At 38.0% G+C, this 22,379-nt stretch overlaps 1 protein-coding gene across 9 annotated transcripts in view; it reads right to left on the bottom strand.

The window, feature by feature from the left end:
- Positions 1-22,379, bottom strand: part of LOC131692514 (uncharacterized protein CG3556) — an 82,579-nt gene that overhangs the window by 4,511 nt on the left and 55,689 nt on the right. For 8 of the 9 annotated variants that reach the window (XM_058979606.1, XM_058979604.1, XM_058979611.1 and 5 more), the window contains 5 exons: positions 9,275-10,184; positions 8,931-9,214; positions 8,555-8,871; positions 8,412-8,489; positions 8,267-8,349 (listed from right to left, as the gene is read on the bottom strand). In XM_058979606.1, coding sequence (XP_058835589.1) covers positions 8,267-8,349; positions 8,412-8,489; positions 8,555-8,871; positions 8,931-9,214; positions 9,275-10,178 — 1,666 coding nt within the window. In that variant the 5' untranslated portion in view covers positions 10,179-10,184. Of the gene's footprint in view, positions 1-8,266; positions 8,350-8,411; positions 8,490-8,554; positions 8,872-8,930; positions 9,215-9,274; positions 10,185-21,684; positions 21,831-22,379 lie in introns of those variants that run through there. The other variant, XM_058979603.1, reaches the window with a different exon arrangement.

Here is a 22,379-nt window from a genome sequence, read left to right as displayed (position 1 = left end):
TTCCCAAAAAAGTGCGATGAAAATAGTAATAAATGCAACCAATAATCATTTAAGGCTGAAATATGACATGCTTTGGATTAAAATGCGCTAAACGGTTCAATATTTCGATACCGAACTTCTTTATAATTAAAATAAATAACACGGTGCTACAGTGATTTTGTACTTTTCAAGTGACCTATTATAGATTGTTGATCTCATCAAATGCAACACCAAACAATGCTTGAAAAATGTGTATCCTCAAAATCTTGTTTTATAGCAAACAATAACTATTTTTTGGGATATTCGGACCTAAAAAATTAGCTACGCTATTATTTTTCTACCGAATTCGATTCTTTCATATGCTCTGGAAAGAATAGGCAAAAAATAATGAGACAAAGCTTATTTGAGGCCTTAGGAGATAGCATTTATTCGTAGATATGTTTACAATATTATTCTAGAACTTTGTAAAGAAATTTTTTTTGATTAGACTAAAGTAAGTACCTGAGCAAATAATTTTTTTTCCAAAAATTTTTAGAGGGTAGATGTCATGGGCAAAGTTTTAGAACATTATGTTTTGAATAACTTCGTCGAAGATACTACGGACATCAGACCTTATTTTCGAGGCAAAATTGTTGTTTTACATTTCTTAAAAAAGAAATATATAGGATTCGCTCAAACTTTGAAAACTTTTTCCGAGGGCCGGAGGGCCGAGTCTCATATACCAATCGACTCAGCTCGACAAATTGAAAAAATGTCTGTATGTGTGTGTGTGTATGTGTGTATGTATGTATGTACAAAATGTCACGTAATTATCTCAGCAATGGCTGAACCGATCTTAATGAAATTAGTTTCAAATGAAAGGCCTAACGTTGCCATTTAACACTATTATTTTTGATTTTCGATATGTTGTTTACTTTCTGAGATATGGGCGATTTTGTCAAAACGCTGCAGGTTTTTTGCAAATAACTTTCGAACAATACAACATTGTTTCACAAACTGCACATAAATAGAAAGCTTGTAAAAATACCTTTCTAACAAGCTATAGATTGTATAAGTCCGTGTACGAGTGGCGGAGATATTAAACATTTTGTATCTTTATTCCTCGCTTACCAATTTCCACTAACTAAAAATGGGATTGTTTCATACAGAGTATTGCTTTACTGGTGTTTTAGGGGCAAAACTAAACAGATTTTGAATATCGGGGTATGAAAACACATCTACGTGATTCAAGAAATTCGATGTTGAGACCATTTTGTGAATTACCTTTATAATAAATTAACTATTTCTCAAAAATCAATATGTAAGTTCACTTCAAAGACAAAACAATGTGTTGATAAAGAAACAGTGAGTTCTAGTATTTATCCCTTGGATTAAGCATTGCGTTCAATCATGAGGTAAATGTTTGATGGTATATCAATACACAGATCAAAAAGTAATTCACCTAGTAGGGAGATAAAAGATTTCTCATATAATTATACTCGTGGCATCATCGAAAGCAACTGTATGTTTGAAGCCCAAAAATCTAGCGAAAATTTAGCTCTTTTGCAAGATTTGGGTTATACTGGTTATGGCGCAAAAATTACTACTTACATTATTTATGATAAGAATGTAAGAAATCAATATATCATAATAATATACCTATAAAAATAATGTCACAGCATTAACCATCATTTGCCATTCCTCACACGCCCTCATCTCTCTCTCTCTCTCTCTCTCTCTCTCTCTCTCTCTCTCTCTTTCTCTCTCTGTCTCTCTTCTATCGCATCTATCTAGCTATTTCTAAGTTGTGTGATAAGATCTTCTGCCAATCTGAAATATTTATTAATTGTAATTGCGAAGGTTTGAGAAAACAAAACTATTTTTTGTCTGCTGCTACATCAACTCAACTTTAATTCAATTGTATTCAAAGCCTGTATCTACACTATAATTAAGGAAATTCATAGCTATATCAGAAAAATATTTGGCTTAACTGGGTAATATGAAAGTTTGACGATGAAAATTTTCAAAAGAGGCATTCCACGTGCGATATTTAAACTATTCGTATCTCTATTGAATTTTGAATGAAACATATGCTCAAAGACTGAAAGCTGAAGCCAGCAGGATTGGACTTGCCATCAACGTTTCGAAGACAAAATACATGAGAGGAAGAGGTTCTAGAGACGACAATGTGAACCTACCACCCTCCCTCCCCTCGACGAATTAATGTATTTGGGCTCACTGGTAACCGACGACAATGATAACAGCAGAGAAATTCAGAGACGGATCTTGGCGGGAAATCGTGCCTACTTTGGACTCCGGAGGACGCTCCGGTCGAACAAAATTCGCCGCAGCACGAAGTTGATTATCTACAAGACGCTGATTAGATCGGTGGTCCTCTACGGCCACGAGACCTGGACTATGGTCGTGGAGGACCAACGCGCCCTTGGAGTTTTCGAACGAAAGGTGTTGCGTACCATCTATGATGGCGTGCAGATGGAAGACGGAACGTTGCACAGGCGAATGAACCATGAGTTGTATCAGCTGCACATTCGTTGTATTCGTACGAACTTTCATGAAAAATAACGGATCAAATACCAAAAATATCCACAAATTAGATCCAGGAAAAGAAGTCTCCTAAAGTACCCACTCTCGATGGGGATGCAACTACACTGTGTCTTCTAACTTATCGTCGTCCATATCTGGATATACTGAGTAGTTTGAACCATTTCTTTTTCACAGTATTGGTCTGTATAGGAATTATTTATCCATATTTCCTTGCCGAGAATTCCGAACGAAACAATATGAAAGCTATACGGATGAATGGAAAGAGACTGCATTGCAATCAAATGGATGCAAGGCTTTTATGCTATCGACATAGCCTAGACATTTCACACTATTTACTTAAATGCAAATAAAAACTTTGAAATATCTACCTGTCTCATTCACGAATCGCATTCTCCCTGTAGTTCTCTGTTCAAGGGGCTTGAAAGTACATGTGACCTTGTCTCACTTTACTGTATTCAATTGCGCGTTAAAATACTGGACCAGTAAATTCTATTCTGTACATAAATCTTTTTCGGGAATATGCGACCAAAAACCAAAAACTTCGAATTCCAAAGCAAATTGATCGTTCCAGGTTCCTGATAACTAATTAAGGTCCAACAATAAAGTAGAAACACCAGATAATCTTAAAACGACGCCGTCAAGTAAAGAAGCATGAAAACAAAAAGAATAAAACCAAAAAAAGATGGAAGCCCTAGAAAGTCCATTGCATATTTATTAGCCTGTTCTCAGAAGATGGGATTTTCAAAAACATTTCAAAACATTCTAATGCAATGGTTCTCAAATTCGTACAATCCGGTTTATTCATTTTCTTTATTCAAAAATGTTTTTAGTTTCAAATATATGACCATTTCATTTTAATTAATTATTTCATTCCGCATCTTTTTATTCGTTTTGTTCATCTGCGTTCATTTTACTTATTTTATTCGTTTCATTCTTTGGATTCACTCTGATCAGTTTATTCTTTTTGTGCATTTTATTAATATCATTAATTTAACTTATTTTATTCATTGTATGCATTTTATTCATTTTTTCCAGTTTATTCATTTTGTTCAGTTTCTTCATTATAATAGTCTGACTAATTTTTCAGTTTTAATCATTTCATCCAAATAATTTATTTGATTCAATTTATTTCTTTATATTAATTAATAACCTTTTACCGTTGTTCAATTTTTCATTTTAATCAATGCATTCTGCTCATTTTCTTCTTTTTATTCAATTTATCACTTCAGCTCATTTTGTTTATTTGAATCGTTTGTTTTATTTATGCATTTCATTTATTTTTTATTTTATTCATTTTGTTCATCCATTCTTTTTATTCATTTGATCCATTTCATTAATTTGATTCATTGTATTCACTGGATGAATTAAATCAATTTGATTCATTTAATTCATTTGCTTCATTTGATTCATGTCATTCATTTGATTCCTTTCATTCATTTGATTCTTTTGATTCATTTGATTCATTTGACTCATTTGATTCCATTGATTCCATTGATTCCATTGATTTATTTGATTCATTTAATTCATTTAATTCATTTGATTCATTTAATTAATTTGATAAATTTGATAAATTTGATTCATTTGATTAATTTGATTAATTTGATTCATTTGATTTATTTGATTTATTTGATTAATTTGATTCATTTGATTCATTTTATTCATATCTTTAATTTTATGCATTTCATGTTTATTTTCGTTTTATTTCATTCAATTTGTTAGTACGAGTCAATTTATTCTATTAATCTTATAACTATTTCTAAATATAATCTTAATTTTTATTTAATAACCTAATCTAATTTGTTTCGTGTATATTATCATTTTGATTTACATTAATTTTTCTACTCATTTTATGAATTTAAAAACCTATTATTTCATTTTTTGCTTTACTTTTTTATTTCGGTCGTTTTGTTGATTTCTATAATTTATTCAGTTTATTCGAGATTTTATTCGTGCAAGACTAGAAACTGTTTTCATTCCACCTCTAGTTGGGTGCCTACTTCTCGTGAGTTCTGCAAACTAATCCAATAGTGAAATGTGTGAGAAATGTCTCATCTCACTGCTAGGTGGATTAAATCGGTTTTTTTGTAAATATGTCAGAAACAGTTTTTCGGCTTTTTTTTTAAACTTAATTGATTATTTTAGCATGTTATACAAACTTACAGGTCTCACTAAAATATAACTTTTTGTTGAAGGAATTCATATTGTAAAATTAATGTTTTGACTTCTAACACTATTTTCCATATAAATTTGCACTATTTTCATCAAAGATAGCTGTGTTCATAGGCATTTTGTGGCAACCAAATTTTAGCTATTTCCATACTCTATTATTCAAAGAATAATATAAAGAATACACAGGAACAGGATATAATGGGACTCATTGTTTGGGTGACCATTTATGTAAGACGCTTTATATATTATTTTTAATGTATATACTCTATTAGCTATAAACAAAATGTTTTATTTTAAAAGCTCCTACAAGTATGTAGAACCTTAGAAATTAGGAATCAGTAGCATCTGGCTTAAATGGCATGTTCCCCATGTTGATTGGAGATTTGTGCCTTGCCAAGAATCGTCTTTTTCATAATTTCCTTGTGGTAAGGATTGGGGAACTGGTAAGGTTAGGGGTAAGGAAAATAACGACACAGAACAATTAAAACAGAGCATTCTGCATCCTCGAAGGGAGGCTGAACGATCTGCAGGTGCTACAAATTAGCAAGAATTAAACTTCCAACCCCCGGAGGGATTTAGAATTTTTATTTAAGCAGTGAGCGGATATATCATGATGGGATATTGAGATCACAGAAAGACAACACCCCCAAAGAGATATTGTCATTCAAATATGGTTAAAACTATAGCTCAATACCACACTGGATTAGGAACAATAGCATATCCTTCAGTTTAAACTCTCTGCACATAGGTTCATCTATGTATGGAGAACCAAAAATCGTATACGTAATTGCATTACTACAGGGCAATTGCAAATCAATATCAATATCAAATGATATGATGTTCCGTAATCGGATTCACTAATACCGCATGAATAATACTCAGCGCGCTGAATAGTAGCCATGTGATAATTGAGTTTGCAATGTCCAGTCAGTGCCCTGACTAGAATACCGCAGTTGTGCTTGGAAAAATGTAACAAATTATTTGACATTTTCGAACTCACATCAGGCAGAAAAGTCTTTGTTTGAACGCAAGTTTGCAAGCTACGCCATTGGTTGGCATGTTCGGATGCAGCCCAAGAGCGAATCTTGTGCTTTATCTAACTTATCGACAGTGGTAGTACTGGTTCTGGACCAACGAAGTCAGTCGCAGCACCAGCTCTAGCCAATTCGTCCACCCATTCTTTTCCAGTAATACCGGAATGACCAGGTACCCATAGAAGGTAGATAGCATTAAGTATTCCATTAATTTGGTGCCTCTCAAATTGATATCTGAGCTGCCCCAAATTATGTGGTAGGCATTTGCATCACTGCCGATTATGAGAGGAAACCCATTTCTGCCACAGTATGATACAACCTTTTTGAAATAATCAGAAGGTGATGGTTCATTATGCGGCAAATATGCCGAACAATAGACGAATTTTTTGTTTATGTTGTCAACAGTCCACAGTATTTACCGAACCGAGACAGTACAAATATCGCGAGTTGTGAGGTCGGATTTAAGACATGCGTCAATAGTACTATTCGTAAGTATGCATGAATGAGGCATTTCACGTGGATTTGTCATGCCATTGAATGTTGAAAGCTACGAAGACGAGGTTAAACAGCTTACCAACATAGAAGTTTCCTTTATGGAAACACAGCTTTTGAACCAAAGCTATGGAAGCCTTTCCTTCCTGCACAAGGCGGCATAGATTCATAGTTGCTATACGTTTATGCTGAAGATTAATTTGTGCTACTCTAACCATACTCGATTATAGCACTACATATTTCATGATCAGCACTTGCACAGCAACTAGAAGATACCAAACACGTTGGCTTATAAACACCTATAGCGAACCCCGAAATGAGTATTAGGGACATGACCATCTTTTGAATCCCACGATTTGCGAAGAAACAAACGTCCACTGTGTCAGAGATTCGCCTAACACAGCAAGGGTAACACGACACTCCGTGCGCGACTGGCATATTTTAGTCCTGCCAGCCATTCAGTCCTCGGTACGGAGAAACACCTTGACTTGAGGACTCCTGTTTTTCAGTCGCCTCTTACGACATGGGAACAGGAACGCGGTGGATCAATTCTTGAAATACTTCAACCCGCTGGATGCCACACGGCCTCTAGGCTGGTTTTGTGCGGAGAAAGATAATAGACTGCTATCAACCTCCTAGTGGACAACAGCCGTTTTTTGTATATAGTCCTAAAAACAGTTTTTCGACTTTGATGGCGCCGGTGGTTGAGTGGTAAACGTGACCGCCACTCATTCCAGTTTGCCTGGGTTCAATTCCAGCCGAGGTCGTTGAGATTTTTCTGAGGTGAAAAAATCTGTGGTCACGTCTTCCTTCGGAAGGGGGATGTACAGCCGTTGGTCCCCGGTATATGAGTTTGGTGGATCGATATCTAGTCCAGTCACCTCTCTGGCGTCGGTAAAGAAGAAGTAGATCCTACTTCTATACTCTTACTAACAAAAATATCCTCCTGCTGTGATACTTGTGGAGTGCGCAGTAGTATATACGGCCTCTAGCAAAAGCAAGTATCGGACTAACCATTCCTTCCCTTTCCTTCCGCGATCTTCGTTCGGGCCTGGCCGGCGCCGATATTGATCAATGAACACTTACCAGGAGTTGCACATTGAAAGATGGTTTCGCTATTCCCAAGCATAATTATCTATTGATTCCCTGTGCAACTGCAGCAAGTCCAGATCGATAACGGAGTAGCAGCCAGGGGTGGTCGCACAAGCCAAGCCAAAACAGTTTTTCGACTTTGTTTTAAAATCTTAATTGATTATTTTAACATGTTCTACAAACTTACACTGCCCATAAAAACATAAGAGTCCCATATTGAAAAACAGCAAACCGAGAAAAACGCTGTTCAAGATTTACATTTTCATTGAGCCTTGTGGATGTGACAAAGATGTTTTGGTATTTTTTTTCGATATTTTCAAAACAAACCTCGTAATTTTCCTTGTGCATTGTAATTCAGTACTGATACAGAATACAATCCAATAGATAACTCATTTTCGACAAAAAACCATATGGGACTCTTAGGCTTTTATGGACAGTACAGGTCTCACTAAAATATAACTTTTTCTTGAAGGAATCCATACTGTAAAATTAATGTTTTGACTTCTAACACTATTTTCAATATAAATTTGCTATAAACAAAATGTTTTATTTTAAAAAGTATGTAAAACATATTGAGTTGATCAATTATGGTTACAATATGGAAAGGTTAAAAATACTAATTTTAAGTTGAATTGCCAAAGAACAACGATTTCGGCTCAAAAAATAAATCTACAATATGTATATGGAATCTTCGAAAAAAAATTAGAAATTTACTATTTTTCTGCTTTGCTGAAGACCTCAACCATCTAAAAACAGAAATTATAGAATTATACCTAGGTTCTATTACGCTAGCTAACGTCTCAAAAACTTTAGATAAATCTGATCTTTCACAAAATACAGTAAACTAAATAGAACGAGACAATTGATTCTTTATAATTAACCAGCCAATTCTAATTGAACAGAAAATTGGACATATAAATATCACAAATATAATTCCAATTATCTTACAATCTTACCTAGTGGAGCAATCAACTGATTACCAGGTGGACTTTTCGCATCCGGCTTCTCTGGCAATCGATACAGCAGCCAGTAGTGATAGCTATACATAAGCAGATTATGGATTAAAGACATTCTACCTACACGCTGTCAAATATTGCATACCTTTTCGGTTCCTCTTTCATTCCGGCCAGCGTATGCACGTAATGCCCATTGGGCCATTCCCGTGCTTCGAAAGTAAACCTAGCGACGGGAAAAACTCATTAACGCGAGACATGGAAATCGATTTTAATCTCTTCATCAAGTACCTGGAATCTATTTCAGCAGCTTGCTTCATCGCTCGGAAAAAGGTGGTATTTTTCGGGGACGTTAAATCTAAGGAATATTCCTCGGTTTCGTTGGTACCAACCCATAGTGTGTAGGTATAGGAAACATTCCGTGGTTCTGCTTCCTCTACAGACGATGTTAAACCGACCGGAACGGCCAGCTTGGGCTCTCCGTTTTCGTAAATATCATTTGATTCTCGTATCACGTGGTCACACTGCAGAGCCCGCACCGCACCCAACCCCTTCCATCCCAAAGCGAGAATGATGTCTGCTGTGAGCCCGACTCCAATAGACGCTTCCTGTCCAAGATAGAAAGAGCTCCGTAAATAATATCATTATTTTGTTTTATTCATTCTACTTGTCCATCCTTCAGTGGTTCCTCCGTCCAGCCACCATCAGGACGTTGTTTAGAAAGTAGCCACTCTGAAGCAGCCGTTCTGTTCCATTTTCCAGCCGGATCCGGCTCGAGGTCTTGGAGAGCTTGCATAGCAAGAGCAGTACTCCGTAGAGATCCAAAGCTACCTTGCGGTCCTTGCAGACTTGCTAAACCCTGAGCTGGTCGTCGTACAAAATGCTGCAGATGTCGATGTCGATGATCGGTTACTATACACCTCAGTGCTAGCAAAACCATAGCAATAGTGTCTTGAAGGTGAATAAAATTGTTACATTGGATCGATATTCATAAACGGGATAAATACTCACCCACATTGTTGACCTCTCCACTGGCAACATCCAAAAGCCGTCGGATTTGTCGTTTCCGTACATGTGTTGCTGAACTACATATAGCTAAGGCCGTTAATGCAAACTCGTACTCTTGACCTGGATCATGTTCATGATGCTCTAACGTTGCCACTAGATCATGGCCATGGAAATGACGCCCGTCCTTGCATAGAGCCCCCATCGCTAGGATGTACTTGGCCACTCTATCCGTGTTCACTGGCTTCGGCATAGAATGATGACGATCTACCATTGTCAACACCTCGATTTCCATCTGCTTAACTGACAACATATCCTCCAAGTCAGATATCTCTTGTAAGTGATTATCGTTATCAGTTGGATCGCGGGCTCCGGACAGTTCTTTCGCTAGAATGACCATGTGCGTATCGTTACCCCAACTGTAGTCGGGCAATCTTCTTTCTCGTAGCCAGTCAACCGCCTTCTGTATGCCGAGACTCTCCTTCTGATCTGGTCCTCCAGAACCAATTTCAACATCTACTGGAAGCGGATCCAATGAATCCTGCCTAGTTGTCATTGGTAGAGATGGATACGTCGGCAGCTGCGATATCGTCGAATAGTTTGATATGTATTGTGGCGAAGATGTAGACAGTGTGGATACCATAGTTGAACCAGGGCTGGACATTGAGGTTACTCCGGTTGATGATGATTGTACCTCTGTCGCATAGCCGAATAAAGACTGGGTTGATGTGAGCACTTGCTGCTGCTGTTGGAGGGTTGATGATTGCAGTTGTGCTGTGGTCGTTTGGGTGGTCTCCATCGAGCTTTGGGTTGACGAGGCGATTATCGTTGTAGTGTTTTCCCCCAGCGATTTAGTTAGGAGGAGAAAGGCTACGTTTAGGAATACGTTGAGCTTCATTTGATGAGCCATTTTATTCTGAGGATGAAAAATAAAAATATAGAGATAATTAACGAATGAATATGGAAAACTTTTTAAAAAAACTCATGAAATTCAAAGGCTGTTATTTTTCTATATTCACTGATACAAAATGAAACGTTTTTCATGAAAGTTTACTTTTCTTTATTTTGTGGTAACTTTTAACAACAATCATACCCATTTGGGAGATTTAATTGCGATGCATCGGCAGACATATGACTGGATTTGGAAAAAAAGATTAAATTTTTCAAAAAAAAAATGTTTGTAGCTTCTCATGAACCATTTATAAGAAAAAGTAGATGTCTAAATTATCGTGGTTGAAGTTCAAGTTGTTGTTACTGTTACTGTTAGGTATACGGGCAGAAAGAATCCGTCACCTCGTCCTTGCATAGAACTATTATGAATTCCCTAGGGGCATTCATTGGGCAGCTTAATCGTCCGTCAAGTGAAGGTTCTTAACCCTTTCATGCCCAGCTATTTTCTAGTGCATGTAGGGTTTCAAAACTATTTTTCCTTGAAAACGGTTGGGTCAAGAAACACGAAAAGCCTATTTTCATAAAGATAGGTGCTTCCATGACAATGCTAGAAGCTGGTAAATTTTTATCTTCTAATGCTCAATACAATTCTCCTAGAATAATTACAATAGTCCAATTACGTGGAGAACGTATCCAACGATAGTCTAAATTGATAAGTTTTATCAGTTTTCAATAATATTGCACCATAACGAAGATATATGAAAAAATCATTTTCCGTTGTAAACGTAAACCATCCCTGGCAGCACTGCTCCATCGGAATCCAATCAGATTAATTGCAATAACTCAGTTCTAGAACTGATCCTTGTAACTGTTAATACATAATCGAATTAATGGCAATAATCACATTAATGAGCCTTACTTGTTTTTGTGAGCAAATCTCGCCTCAATCTAAAGTTATAGTTGTCTTAAAACGTTGTTGTCCACAAACAACATGGGCATGAATGGGTTAAATAACATTAATATTTTTCGAGATTCTAGTTCAGTTGCATAGTATGTGCATTAGAGTGACAATAAAACGACTATTTTTGAAATCACTGATGTACACCCCCTGCGTCGGTCCAAATCATGAAAAAATGACACTGTCCAATTTTCGGCGAAGTTGGTTAACCCTAAAGCTTAACGTTTGTATGGGATTTTTGGCCAAAATGTATGGTGAAACAGGAAGGATTTATGCTTTTGAAAATATGCCGAACAAGTTTGTTGAAGATTGCAAGACAATCCAACCTACCGGTATAGAGTCATTAACGTTTGAAGTTGGATACTGCTGCTTAACATTAGCAAAGGGCTCGCTCCGCTTATCTCATGCACGTGTTAGAGTAGGGCAAAGTTAGGAAAAACTTATACATCAACAACGAGAGATAGAAAGTTAAAGAAGAATAAATTGTCTTTTAGTTTTTACTTGAAAGTTTCAAGATTTTCAGAATAGATAGAGCAGTTTTCTGTTCTACGAAGTTGTAGAGTACCAAAAATACTTTCTTTTCTCATTTGGAAAATGTAAAATTTGACCATCGCAACGCTAGTTACAATTCATTAACTGCTTCCATTGTATATCATCGAAAGACAAGACAATAATTAGTAACGGAACTATAGAAAATATGAAACTATAAATTGAACAAGATATCACATGACTGACGTTTGTAAGTTTTCCGAAGATGCCATCGACTGGTATCTAGATATAAGATGTGAATGACGATATGAACACTGGGTCGAGAAAAAAACCAATTGGGTTGAGCACAACCTTTCCCATCTAGCCAACACGTCACTGCCACAATAAAATAAAAGTGGGAAGATTGTGGGCGAGGAATTTATGAGAAATGCTTCAACATTGGCACTAATGGTGGTAGAAATAATGCCAGTCAAGAAAGGAAGCCAGACAGTCATCGTGCATTGAAGGGACATCGACAGGCGCGTAGTTAGAGTAATGTACGATAAAAGGGATCGCTTCAATATGTAATTACTGTAGGGTGAAGACAGCTTATTCAAAACGTGCATTTTCAAGAGCTTCTAGCTTTGATAATCTCAAGTGCCAATATTCTAAGTCAAGTGATTTCGTTCAGTTGTACTCTGTCCTAGTACTTGCTGCCGTCTGTATGATATTCTGAATAATTATAAGTATGGAAGTATCCTTGGCTCCGGGTCTGAGCGATTGTTGTTTGTTTTTACTATAAACTGTAGCTGTTGTGCTATCTTATGACAAGCGCCATTTAGTACATTTCGAGAAAAACGATTTAAAGTTGAATATCTTGAAACTTATAAATGTTGAAAGCAATTCAAAGAAGAAAATTGCTGCTTCAATATATTTTGTATTAATATCTCAAGTATTAGAAAGATCGGTTGACTATGTTGCGAGTTTTTACTAGAAATGTAAAGAAAAGTCACACTCACACGTGTAATAGGTGTGTATTGATGACAAAATTTGTATGACGCGTCATAATCGTGCATGAAAAATTTTTCATAGAAAAAAATCATCAATTATAACTTTTATTCATATCTTCGGCTTCATTTGGTCTATAAACCATCGGTGAGATGCATTTTGAAGAAAATCAGTCAGGGAATCTAGAAAAATAGTTGTTTTGGTTACAGTGCTGCCAAATATGCTATATTTTACCAATTTAAAACTTAAACTGCATTTTTCTCACAATTCGTGTATTTTTGTGTTGAAAATGATTATGCCATTGTATTTCTCAGATAGTTTTACACATAAAAACCTCGTATGCATCAAGATAACTTGAGCCGATCCCCAGCCACAGTTATTTGAAGCAAAAAAGTAAAATTTTCTCAGCACCTTTCTCTCTATATCTCAGTAACCAAACAGAATGTCAAAATTCTGAAAACGCCACTTTGTAGAGATTTATTAGACAAGTGATTTGGCATATCTAACTCAGTTTACCCAAAATGGCGTTTGTCATAAGGTAGCACAACAGCGACGATATATTGAGATATTCACCGAAACGTACATGCCGCACCAACTGCTTCCTAAATGCCACTGTAAGGTTGCCAGTAAATTTTTGGTTTATCTAGCACATGTATTTGCTATTTACGCTTGAAATTTATTAATGTAGTGGTAGTGATATGCCTCCCATTTTGGTCTAAACGCAAGGACAGTTTTTAAAACAGGATTTGATTAATTAGTTTAACTCATTTAACCAATTTTATCAATTCTGTAATTTAAAAAGAATTTTTGAATTATACTGAACGTGGTGAATTTGGTACCACTGGCAACTGGTATAATCAACCTGCACAAAGTGTTGCATGTCGTAGGGCTGTATTTTGGAACAACATGTGTTAGTATTCAGCCCTTCGCTATGCAAAATCACGATATTATGACAGATGGGCTAAGCGCGGCGTTTCATGGTGCGCGGCCGTTCCTTTCAATCGGGAAAGGTCGCTTGGAATTTTGAGGAAATGTGCTAATATCAATGTGGGAAGCTATGCTGAAACGGAGCAAATGAATAAAAACTGTTTTACAATGGTACGCATATTGATTCAGCTGATTTTCTACTATCTCAAAATTAATGTTGAACAGGTTAGTAACCATAAATTGTTATTATAACTTTTAAATGTTATTATTCATTGGTAAAGGGATGGAATTGATTATTAACAAACGTAAGGTAAATCAAGTTACTAGAACTTTTTTCTAATTATTAACTATTATGTATTCGTATAGACGATGTTCATCTTGTGATTTCGACGATTCCTCAACGAACTCATGTTAAATGTGGACTTTTGATGCACGGCAACCTCTTTTATCAACTTTGCGATGCAGAAGGAAGATCCGCCTTTTTGCCTAAGAACATAAATATTTTTTTCATTCTATTTGGTAAAGCTTTCGCTTCGCTGACACAGATTTTCCAAAATTTTGTATTGAACCTTGGCATTACAGCTCATACGGAAAAACCTAGCAATTCGGCAACTCGCTATCTGTTGTGCAGTCCGCGCTGGGCCTACGAACTGCGAAATTCTACCGGCATCAGCAATCGGTAAATTGACCTGAACGCAGCTCACCTGGGTTCGATTCTCAACCCCGCACATAGGGTTGGAGATTTCTCTAACCCGAAAAAGAGGCGGGTGATCCTAAGACTAAAACTTTTATAAGAGAAAAAAGAAATGGTAATGAACGAATATTGTCAGGAATATTCCTTTTATATTAAGTGACGAGATTTGTACTTGTAGTGTTTTGAAATATAAAAACATGGAAAAATCCCGGGAATAAGTAACATGCATTCCCGGAAATTGGGGATCCCAGAAGATGCAAAAATCACGGGACTCCCAGGAAATATATTCTTGGAATGGAAGCTCTAAATGAAACGATAGTTGCACTCAATTTTTCGTAGAGTATCAATGAAAGTATGTTTTAAAGGATTGGACAAAGTTGGAACTTCCTACGTATGATTCGTTGCAATCATTACGTAAACGTTAGATGCGCCCCTTCTCTGTATTGGGACCACATAGGGTAAGCATTGTGCTAGGACAGGATTACCAAGACATGGAGCTTGATGTTTGGTCATACTCTGGAGCCTGAAGCCAAATTCCAATATACTAGATTCACCGCGAGCCCGTGGAAGACCACCCCATGTTCTCATTCATGGACCTTATCTATCATTTATTCAAGTCGATAAATGTAAAAAAAATAACGGTGTTCACAAACATTTATTTGGTCATCGTTAACAGGTCGGTACAAAGACAAGATTCATAACACAAAAATTTCAAAAATTTGCACAAAACATATAAAAACATTGCTTAGCTAATCCTCTGAAATCGGCTTCTCGTCATGCCCCAGAAATTCTTGGACAATCGCGCAGGTACTGAGTATCACCGACTTCTGGATAGCAGCCAGCTCCTTCTCCGACATCAGCTCCTTCAGCGCCTACAGTAGCTTCTTCGAAACGACTCCAGGCGTTGAAAGCACAACATGAAGAATTCTCGGAACCTCATCCAAGCTCCATATTTCATTTAAGCAATATCTGGCAGTTTTTCCACCATGAGTATCAACCAGATTGTGGTCCAGTGGAACGGCGACGTCGATTATGGCGACTTGGCGTTGACCCTTGTCATAGACCAGTATATCTGGGCGGTTATAATGATGTAGGACTCGGACCGATAGAACAATGCGATCCCAGTACATCTTGAAGCGGACTTTTTCCAGAACATGTACAGGCCGGTAACGGTTGTTTGGCATAATTTCCTCTAAAAAATCACGCAGCTGCGCCAACTGTTGGTGCAAAAACTTAGCAATGCTGTTGTGGCACTCAGTGCAGCCTGCGTTGGGTACTACACATGACACATCCGGCATATATCCTCGACGTCCTGGTACCAAATATACCTCCTGCAATACCTCGTCGGCATTACCCTGTTCTGGATGGCTATCATATCGGCCTCGATCACTGAAGAGAGCTCACCTCGCTTGAGCTATAGGTTCGATGCAGTCTTGTCTACGTACGTACGTTTTCCGCACTGGCACTGTCCACAAAGTATTCTCCTAGTCGTAGCACCTGCGCTACGCATATTACCTGAATTTCGACTATTCATTGTCCCATTGTGTAAAGGGATGGAATTGATTATTAACAAACGTAAGGTAAATCAAGTTACTAGAACTTTTTTCTAATTATTAACTATTATGTATTCGTATAGACGATGTTCATCTTGTGATTTCGACGATTCCTCAACGAACTCATGTTAAATGTGGACTTTTGATGCACGGCAACCTCTTTTATCAACTTTGCGATGCAGAAGGAAGATCCGCCTTTTTGCCTAAGAACATAAATATTTTTTTCATTCTATTTGGTAAAGCTTTCGCTTCGCTGACACAGATTTTCCAAAATTTTGTATTGAACCTTGGCATTACAGCTCATACGGAAAAACCTAGCAATTCGGCAACTCGCTATCTGTTGTGCAGTCCGCGCTGGGCCTACGAACTGCGAAATTCTACCGGCATCAGCAATCGGTAAATTGACCTGAACGCAGCTCACCTGGGTTCGATTCTCAACCCCGCACATAGGGTTGGAGATTTCTCTAACCCGAAAAAGAGGCGGGTGATCCTAAGACTAAAACTTTTATAAGAGAAAAAAGAAATGGTAATGAACGAATATTGTCAGGAATATTCCTTTTATATTAAGTGACGAGATTTGTACTTGTAGTGTTTTGAAATATAAAAACATGGAAAAATCCCGGGAATAAGTAACATGCATTCCCGGAAATTGGGGATCCCAGAAGATGCAAAAATCACGGGACTCCCAGGAAATATATTCTTGGAATGGAAGCTCTAAATGAAACGATAGTTGCACTCAATTTTTCGTAGAGTATCAATGAAAGTATGTTTTAAAGGATTGGACAAAGTTGGAACTTCCTACCTATGATTCGTTGCAATCATTACGTAAACGTTAGATGCGCCCCTTCTCTGTATTGGGACCACATAGGGTAAGCATTGTGCTAGGACAGGATTACCAAGACATGGAGCTTGATGTTTGGTCATACTCTGGAGCATGAAGCCAAATTCCAATATACTAGATTCACCGCGAGCCCGTGGAAGACCACCCCATGTTCTCATTCATGGACCTTATCTATCATTTATTCAAGTCGATAAATGTAAAAAAAATAACGGTGTTCACAAACATTTATTTGGTCATCGTTAACAGGTCGGTACAAAGACAAGATTCATAACACAAAAATTTCAAAAATTTGCACAAAACATATGCCCCAGAAATTCTTGGACAATCGCGCAGGTACTGAGTATCACCGACTTCTGGATAGCAGCCAGCTCCTTCTCCGACATCAGCTCCTTCAGCGCCTACAGTAGCTTCTTCGAAACGACTCCAGTCGTTGAAAGCACAACATGAAGAATTCTCGGAACCTCATCCAAGCTCCATATTTCATTTAAGCAATATCTGGCAGTTTTTCCACCATGAGTATCAACCAGATTGTGGTCCAGTGGAACGGCGACGTCGATTATGGCGACTTGGCGTTGACCCTTGTCATAGACCAGTATATCTGGGCGGTTATAATGATGTAGGACTCGGACCGATAGAACAATGCGATCCCAGTACATCTTGAAGCGGACTTTTTCCAGAACATGTACAGGCCGGTAACGGTTGTTTGGCATAATTTCCTCTAAAAAATCACGCAGCTGCGCCAACTGTTGGTGCAAAAACTTAGCAATGCTGTTGTGGCACTCAGTGCAGCCTGCGTTGGGTACTACACATGACACATCCGGCATATATCCTCGACGTCCTGGTACCAAATATACCTCCTGCAATACCTCGTCGGCATTACCCTGTTCTGGATGGCTATCATATCGGCCTCGATCACTGAAGAGAGCTCACCTCGCTTGAGCTATAGGTTCGATGCAGTCTTGTCTACGTACGTACGTTTTCCGCACTGGCACTGTCCACAAAGTATTCTCCTAGTCGTAGCACCTGCGCTACGCATATTACCTGAATTTCGACTATTCATTGTCCCTCTCCATCCCGTGATAATGTGAATCTCACCAGCGCCCACTGAGGATGGCGCATACCTGCTGGCCCAAACGCCTTCCTTAATTTTCTCTCTATATCATCCAGGTCAGTCTAACACCATTTGATGACGCCGAAAATGGAGGCCAACATGGAGACAGCAAACGTATTGATTGCCCTGACCTTATTCCCCGCATTCAGGGCAGATGGCAGATGATTCGGGACATGATTCGTGGCGAATCGTATAAGTATTTCTGATTCCAGCAGCTCCGCGGGATTCATCACACCGGCACCACGCTTGGGCTCCGAGATAAGTTCTGGAGTCGAGTGAACTGTGTGTTCACAGTTCACTCAACTCCAGAACTTATCTCGGAGCCCGAGCGTGGTGCCGGTGTGTTGAATCCCGCGGAGCTGCTGGAATCCGAGATACTTATACGATTCGCCACGAATCATGTCCCGAATCATCTCACCTTCATCGATCTCGTAGCCACCAGTGTCGACCAAACGTTCTGATAGTAGCTGAACAGATCGGCATTTCGCTAGGCTCAACTCCATGCCGATGTCATGAATATTTTGACTATTTTAATGACTACATCCAGAAGAGGTCTTTTTTTTATTTCGATAATAGAGACTTTAACCTTAAGTTCGTTCACCTCTTTGTTGGGGTTAGCAAAATCTCTAACCCTATGTCCGGGGTTTGTAATCGAACTCAGGTGAGCTGCGTACGAGGCAATCGATTTACTAACTACGCTCTGCCTGCCTGCTTTCAAAATTTCTTACGGCCTTAACATTATCATGCCTTTGTCCTAAATTGATAAACTAATAAGATTTAAATTCTATCACTCTTAAAATTAACCAACAATTAGTACATACACTATACCGATAGAAAATGTGATTTATTCTGAGAAGTTCAATAGAATCACAAATAAATTTTAAAAGATAAGAAAAGATTAAAAAGCTTAAAATGAGGATAAATATTACAATGTAAGTTTTAGAAATGATTATAACGTCTAGCTTTAAACATTTTTTCAACATATTAGCACAAACGCTGTATTAAATAAATGTTTTGAAAGTTCTACGAGAACAAAACAACTGCTGAGCGAATCATTTTTCATACTTTTTGGATTATTTAAATTATGTTCAAAAATATGCAAATCTGCACTCAACACAAAGCCAATCGTTATTTCATAAGGCTTAACCACTTAAAAGCCAGTATTGTCAGCAACTAAATTATTTGAATTACACTTAGACAAAACAAATACTTAAAATATATTTAAGCCAGTATCTTTAAAAATTTTAACCTACACTGACTAATAACCATATTGATAAATAATGTACTATTTACCTCAGAATACCCTTCTCAAGTATTTGTTGGACATGCCACATTTTACCTATGCATTGGAAATGTCGCACAAGTGTCAAATTAAAGCGGATTCTAAGATTACATTGATGGAAATAATGCTACCACTGGATTACATTACTACTAATAATCCCCTTAATATACATTATGGTATAGCATTACTCCAGTCAGGGATAACTGACTACTGGAAATGAATGAAATAACACAACCGCCAACTGGTGGTCAATGATACAGTACAGCAACCGATTCAGTACAGATGCATGTGGTATGTCGGCAGTAGTGCTCGTTGGAACATATATCAACCCTCCTAGCTGCCCTTCTCCCATGCCTTGCTGTACGAGTCAATTATTCGAATCCATCCTAGATTCCATCGCAAACTACGTTGCCTGCTTTCCGCTTGCTGTCCGGGCGTTGCTGGAAGCGGTCCGTTGTTTTTCCTGCACGATGATGAGTGCATATTAGTATTGTCGTTCATTCGAACGCCGTTGGCCTAGTTACAAAACGATATCTGCCATGACCATTGGATTCGCCATTTGTACGTGTCTCGAGCGGAATTGGGTTAGCGGTGCTCGTACCCACAAAATTTCTACAGCTCAACCAGACTCATATCACTGCAAAAAGGAGCGATCTACCAACAACAACATTTGCTTGGCATGAGCTATAACAGAAAAACGTAACATGAAATCGATCATTTCATGTCAGAACGACGAAAATAAAGTAGCGGATAGTTCAGCTTAAAATATGTTTGTAATATGTCCGGGAGTCTTTGACAGTTCTGACTGACAGACTGTAATGAAATTTGATTCTTTTCCCTTTTACCAATTTGGAGCAAAGTACTGTCGTCTCCATCACCTTCACTGGAGGTGCGAAAACCACCAAAAGCACTCTCGATTTTCATTTCAGGAAAATATTTTCGCAACATAGGAACAACATATAATCGTTAGCAGTGCAAAGTATGCATATGAATAATGGATCATGAAATCAATGAAGCATCACACGGCAAGTCGCAAAATTTATGTGCTTCGCAAAAGACTTCTTTTTCTACTAATAAATGGTAATGAGTCTATTTTGGCCATAATAAGGAGGGTGTCGCAATATTACTCACTCGGCCTACCACCAACATGGATTTCTTTTAAATTCGTATCAAACACTTTGCTTCGTTTACAAGAAATAGTAGCCTGGGCCCCGTGGTGGTGGAGGAACGCTACGTGGGAAGCTGAGCTGCAAGCAATCGGGCGGGTCATAGGTGGTGGATAATGCTTAATCGCGATAGCAACTAGTTGTGATTCGCGACCCGAACCAGCAGCGGGGGCTGACTGTAGGTGTGGTAGGACGAGGTAGTGGGCCCTATACGTTCTAGGCCTAAATACCACATGCCCTAAAGCAGCCCTGACAAGGCGAGCCAGCGCCGCCTTTAAATAAGCGCTTAGCCCAAATCCCTCTCCTCCCGTTATCCTTCCTTCCTTCTGCGGCTGTTCGGCCATCTAAATATGGAAGCTGTTCTTCAATGTCAGCTTCTTTCACCGCACAGCCTAGATAAGCCGTGTAGTGTCGGTAGTGGTTGCTTCAACCGGCTAAGAATTACACTACGGACAACCTGTTTCAGTGGTAAAAATCTACCAAACAGGGAACCCCAATTCCATAGTGTCATGCGACCCGTGCTATGGGTAAAATTGTTGAGGGGGTTTAAAACATTCTCAATGGCGAACGGAGCCTGGGAAGAGTTGGGCGAACTCCCCAGTATGCTGCATTACGCAGCGGAACGTTCACTCTACACACCGATTTTTTTTCACCGATGATCCACTTAATTTGGCCGAATTTTTGTCAAGGTGTAGTTCCGTGCCGAGGACTTAATGACTAGAGGGTCTAAAATATACCAGTCGCGCACGGAGCATTTTGGGTTTTGCCGTTACTGTGTTATGCGAATCTCTGACACAGTGGACCATTATTTTCTTCGCAAATCGTGGGAATTAAATGATCATGTTCCATTCAAACCTGATATGGCTCGCTATATGCGTTAACATCCCAACTCGCTTGGTGTCCTCTAGTTGTTGTGCAATTTGTGTTGGAGATGAAATGTACAGTTCTCTAATCAACAATGGTTAGAATAGCACAAATCAATCTCCAACATAAACGTACAGCAACTATGAATTTATCTCGACTCATGCAGGAAGGTAAAGCTTCCATAGCATTGGTTCAAGAACCGTATTTCCATAAAGGAAACTTCTATTTTGGAAAGTTACTTAACACTCCCTTCATTGCTTACAACAAGACAGGCATGACTAACCCACGTGAAATGCCTCGTGCTTGCATTCTTGCAAATAAGGCTGTTGACGCGTGTCTCATATCGGAGCTCACAACTCGCGATATCTGTGTTATCACAGTTACACTGACTGTCGGAAACGTAGACAAAAAAAAAAAAAAAAAATATATATATATATATATATATATATATATATATATATATATATATATATATATATATATATATATATATATATATATATATATATATATATATATATATATATATATATATATATATATATATATATATATATATATATATATATATATATATATATATATATATATATATATATATATATATATATATATATATATATATATATATATATATTGTTAAGCATACCTACCGCATAACGAATCATCTCCTTCTGATGGTTTCAAAAGCGTTGTATCATTTTGTAGCAGAAATGGGCTTCCGCTCATTATCGGCAGTGATGCGAATGCTCATCACATCATTTGGGGCAGCTCGGACATCAATCTGAGAGGCTCTGAACTGATGGAGTACATAAGTAGTACAAATCTCCATATTCTGAATGTGGGAAACCGACCAACTTTTGCGAGGTCTGGGAGGGAGGAGGTGTTAGACATAACACTTTGCTCTGATAGAATTTTGCATGAACTGGGAAATTGGCAGGTTCCAAATAAAACTGAACCGTCTCTATCCGATCATAAATATATATTTTTCGATCATTTTGATGTCACCTTCAATGTGGTGACATATCGTAATCCTAAATCTACAAACTGGGACCTCTTTTTGGAAAACTTGGCGACTAAATTTCAGAAGCTTGTCCACTTCGTACTGTTAAATCGACTAGGGGAACCCCTTGGTGGAGGGCTGAGCTTGAAAGAATGAAGAAAGATATGAGAAGAGCTTGGAACCGGCGTCAGCGTGATGACTCCAGGGCTTTCAGGTCAGCTCGTAGTGCATATAAGAAATGTCTTAGATCTGCAGAACGGGCTGGCTGGCAAAGCCTATGCACTAATGTCTCTAGTCTGAACGAGGCTAGCAGATTAAATAAAATTCTCTCCAAATCGAATGATT

The sequence above is a fragment of the Topomyia yanbarensis genome, chromosome 3 (genome assembly GCF_030247195.1).
Source record: "Topomyia yanbarensis strain Yona2022 chromosome 3, ASM3024719v1, whole genome shotgun sequence".
Taxonomy (NCBI): Eukaryota; Metazoa; Arthropoda; class Insecta; order Diptera; family Culicidae; genus Topomyia; species Topomyia yanbarensis.
This window is presented reverse-complemented; position numbering and strand designations above follow the sequence as displayed.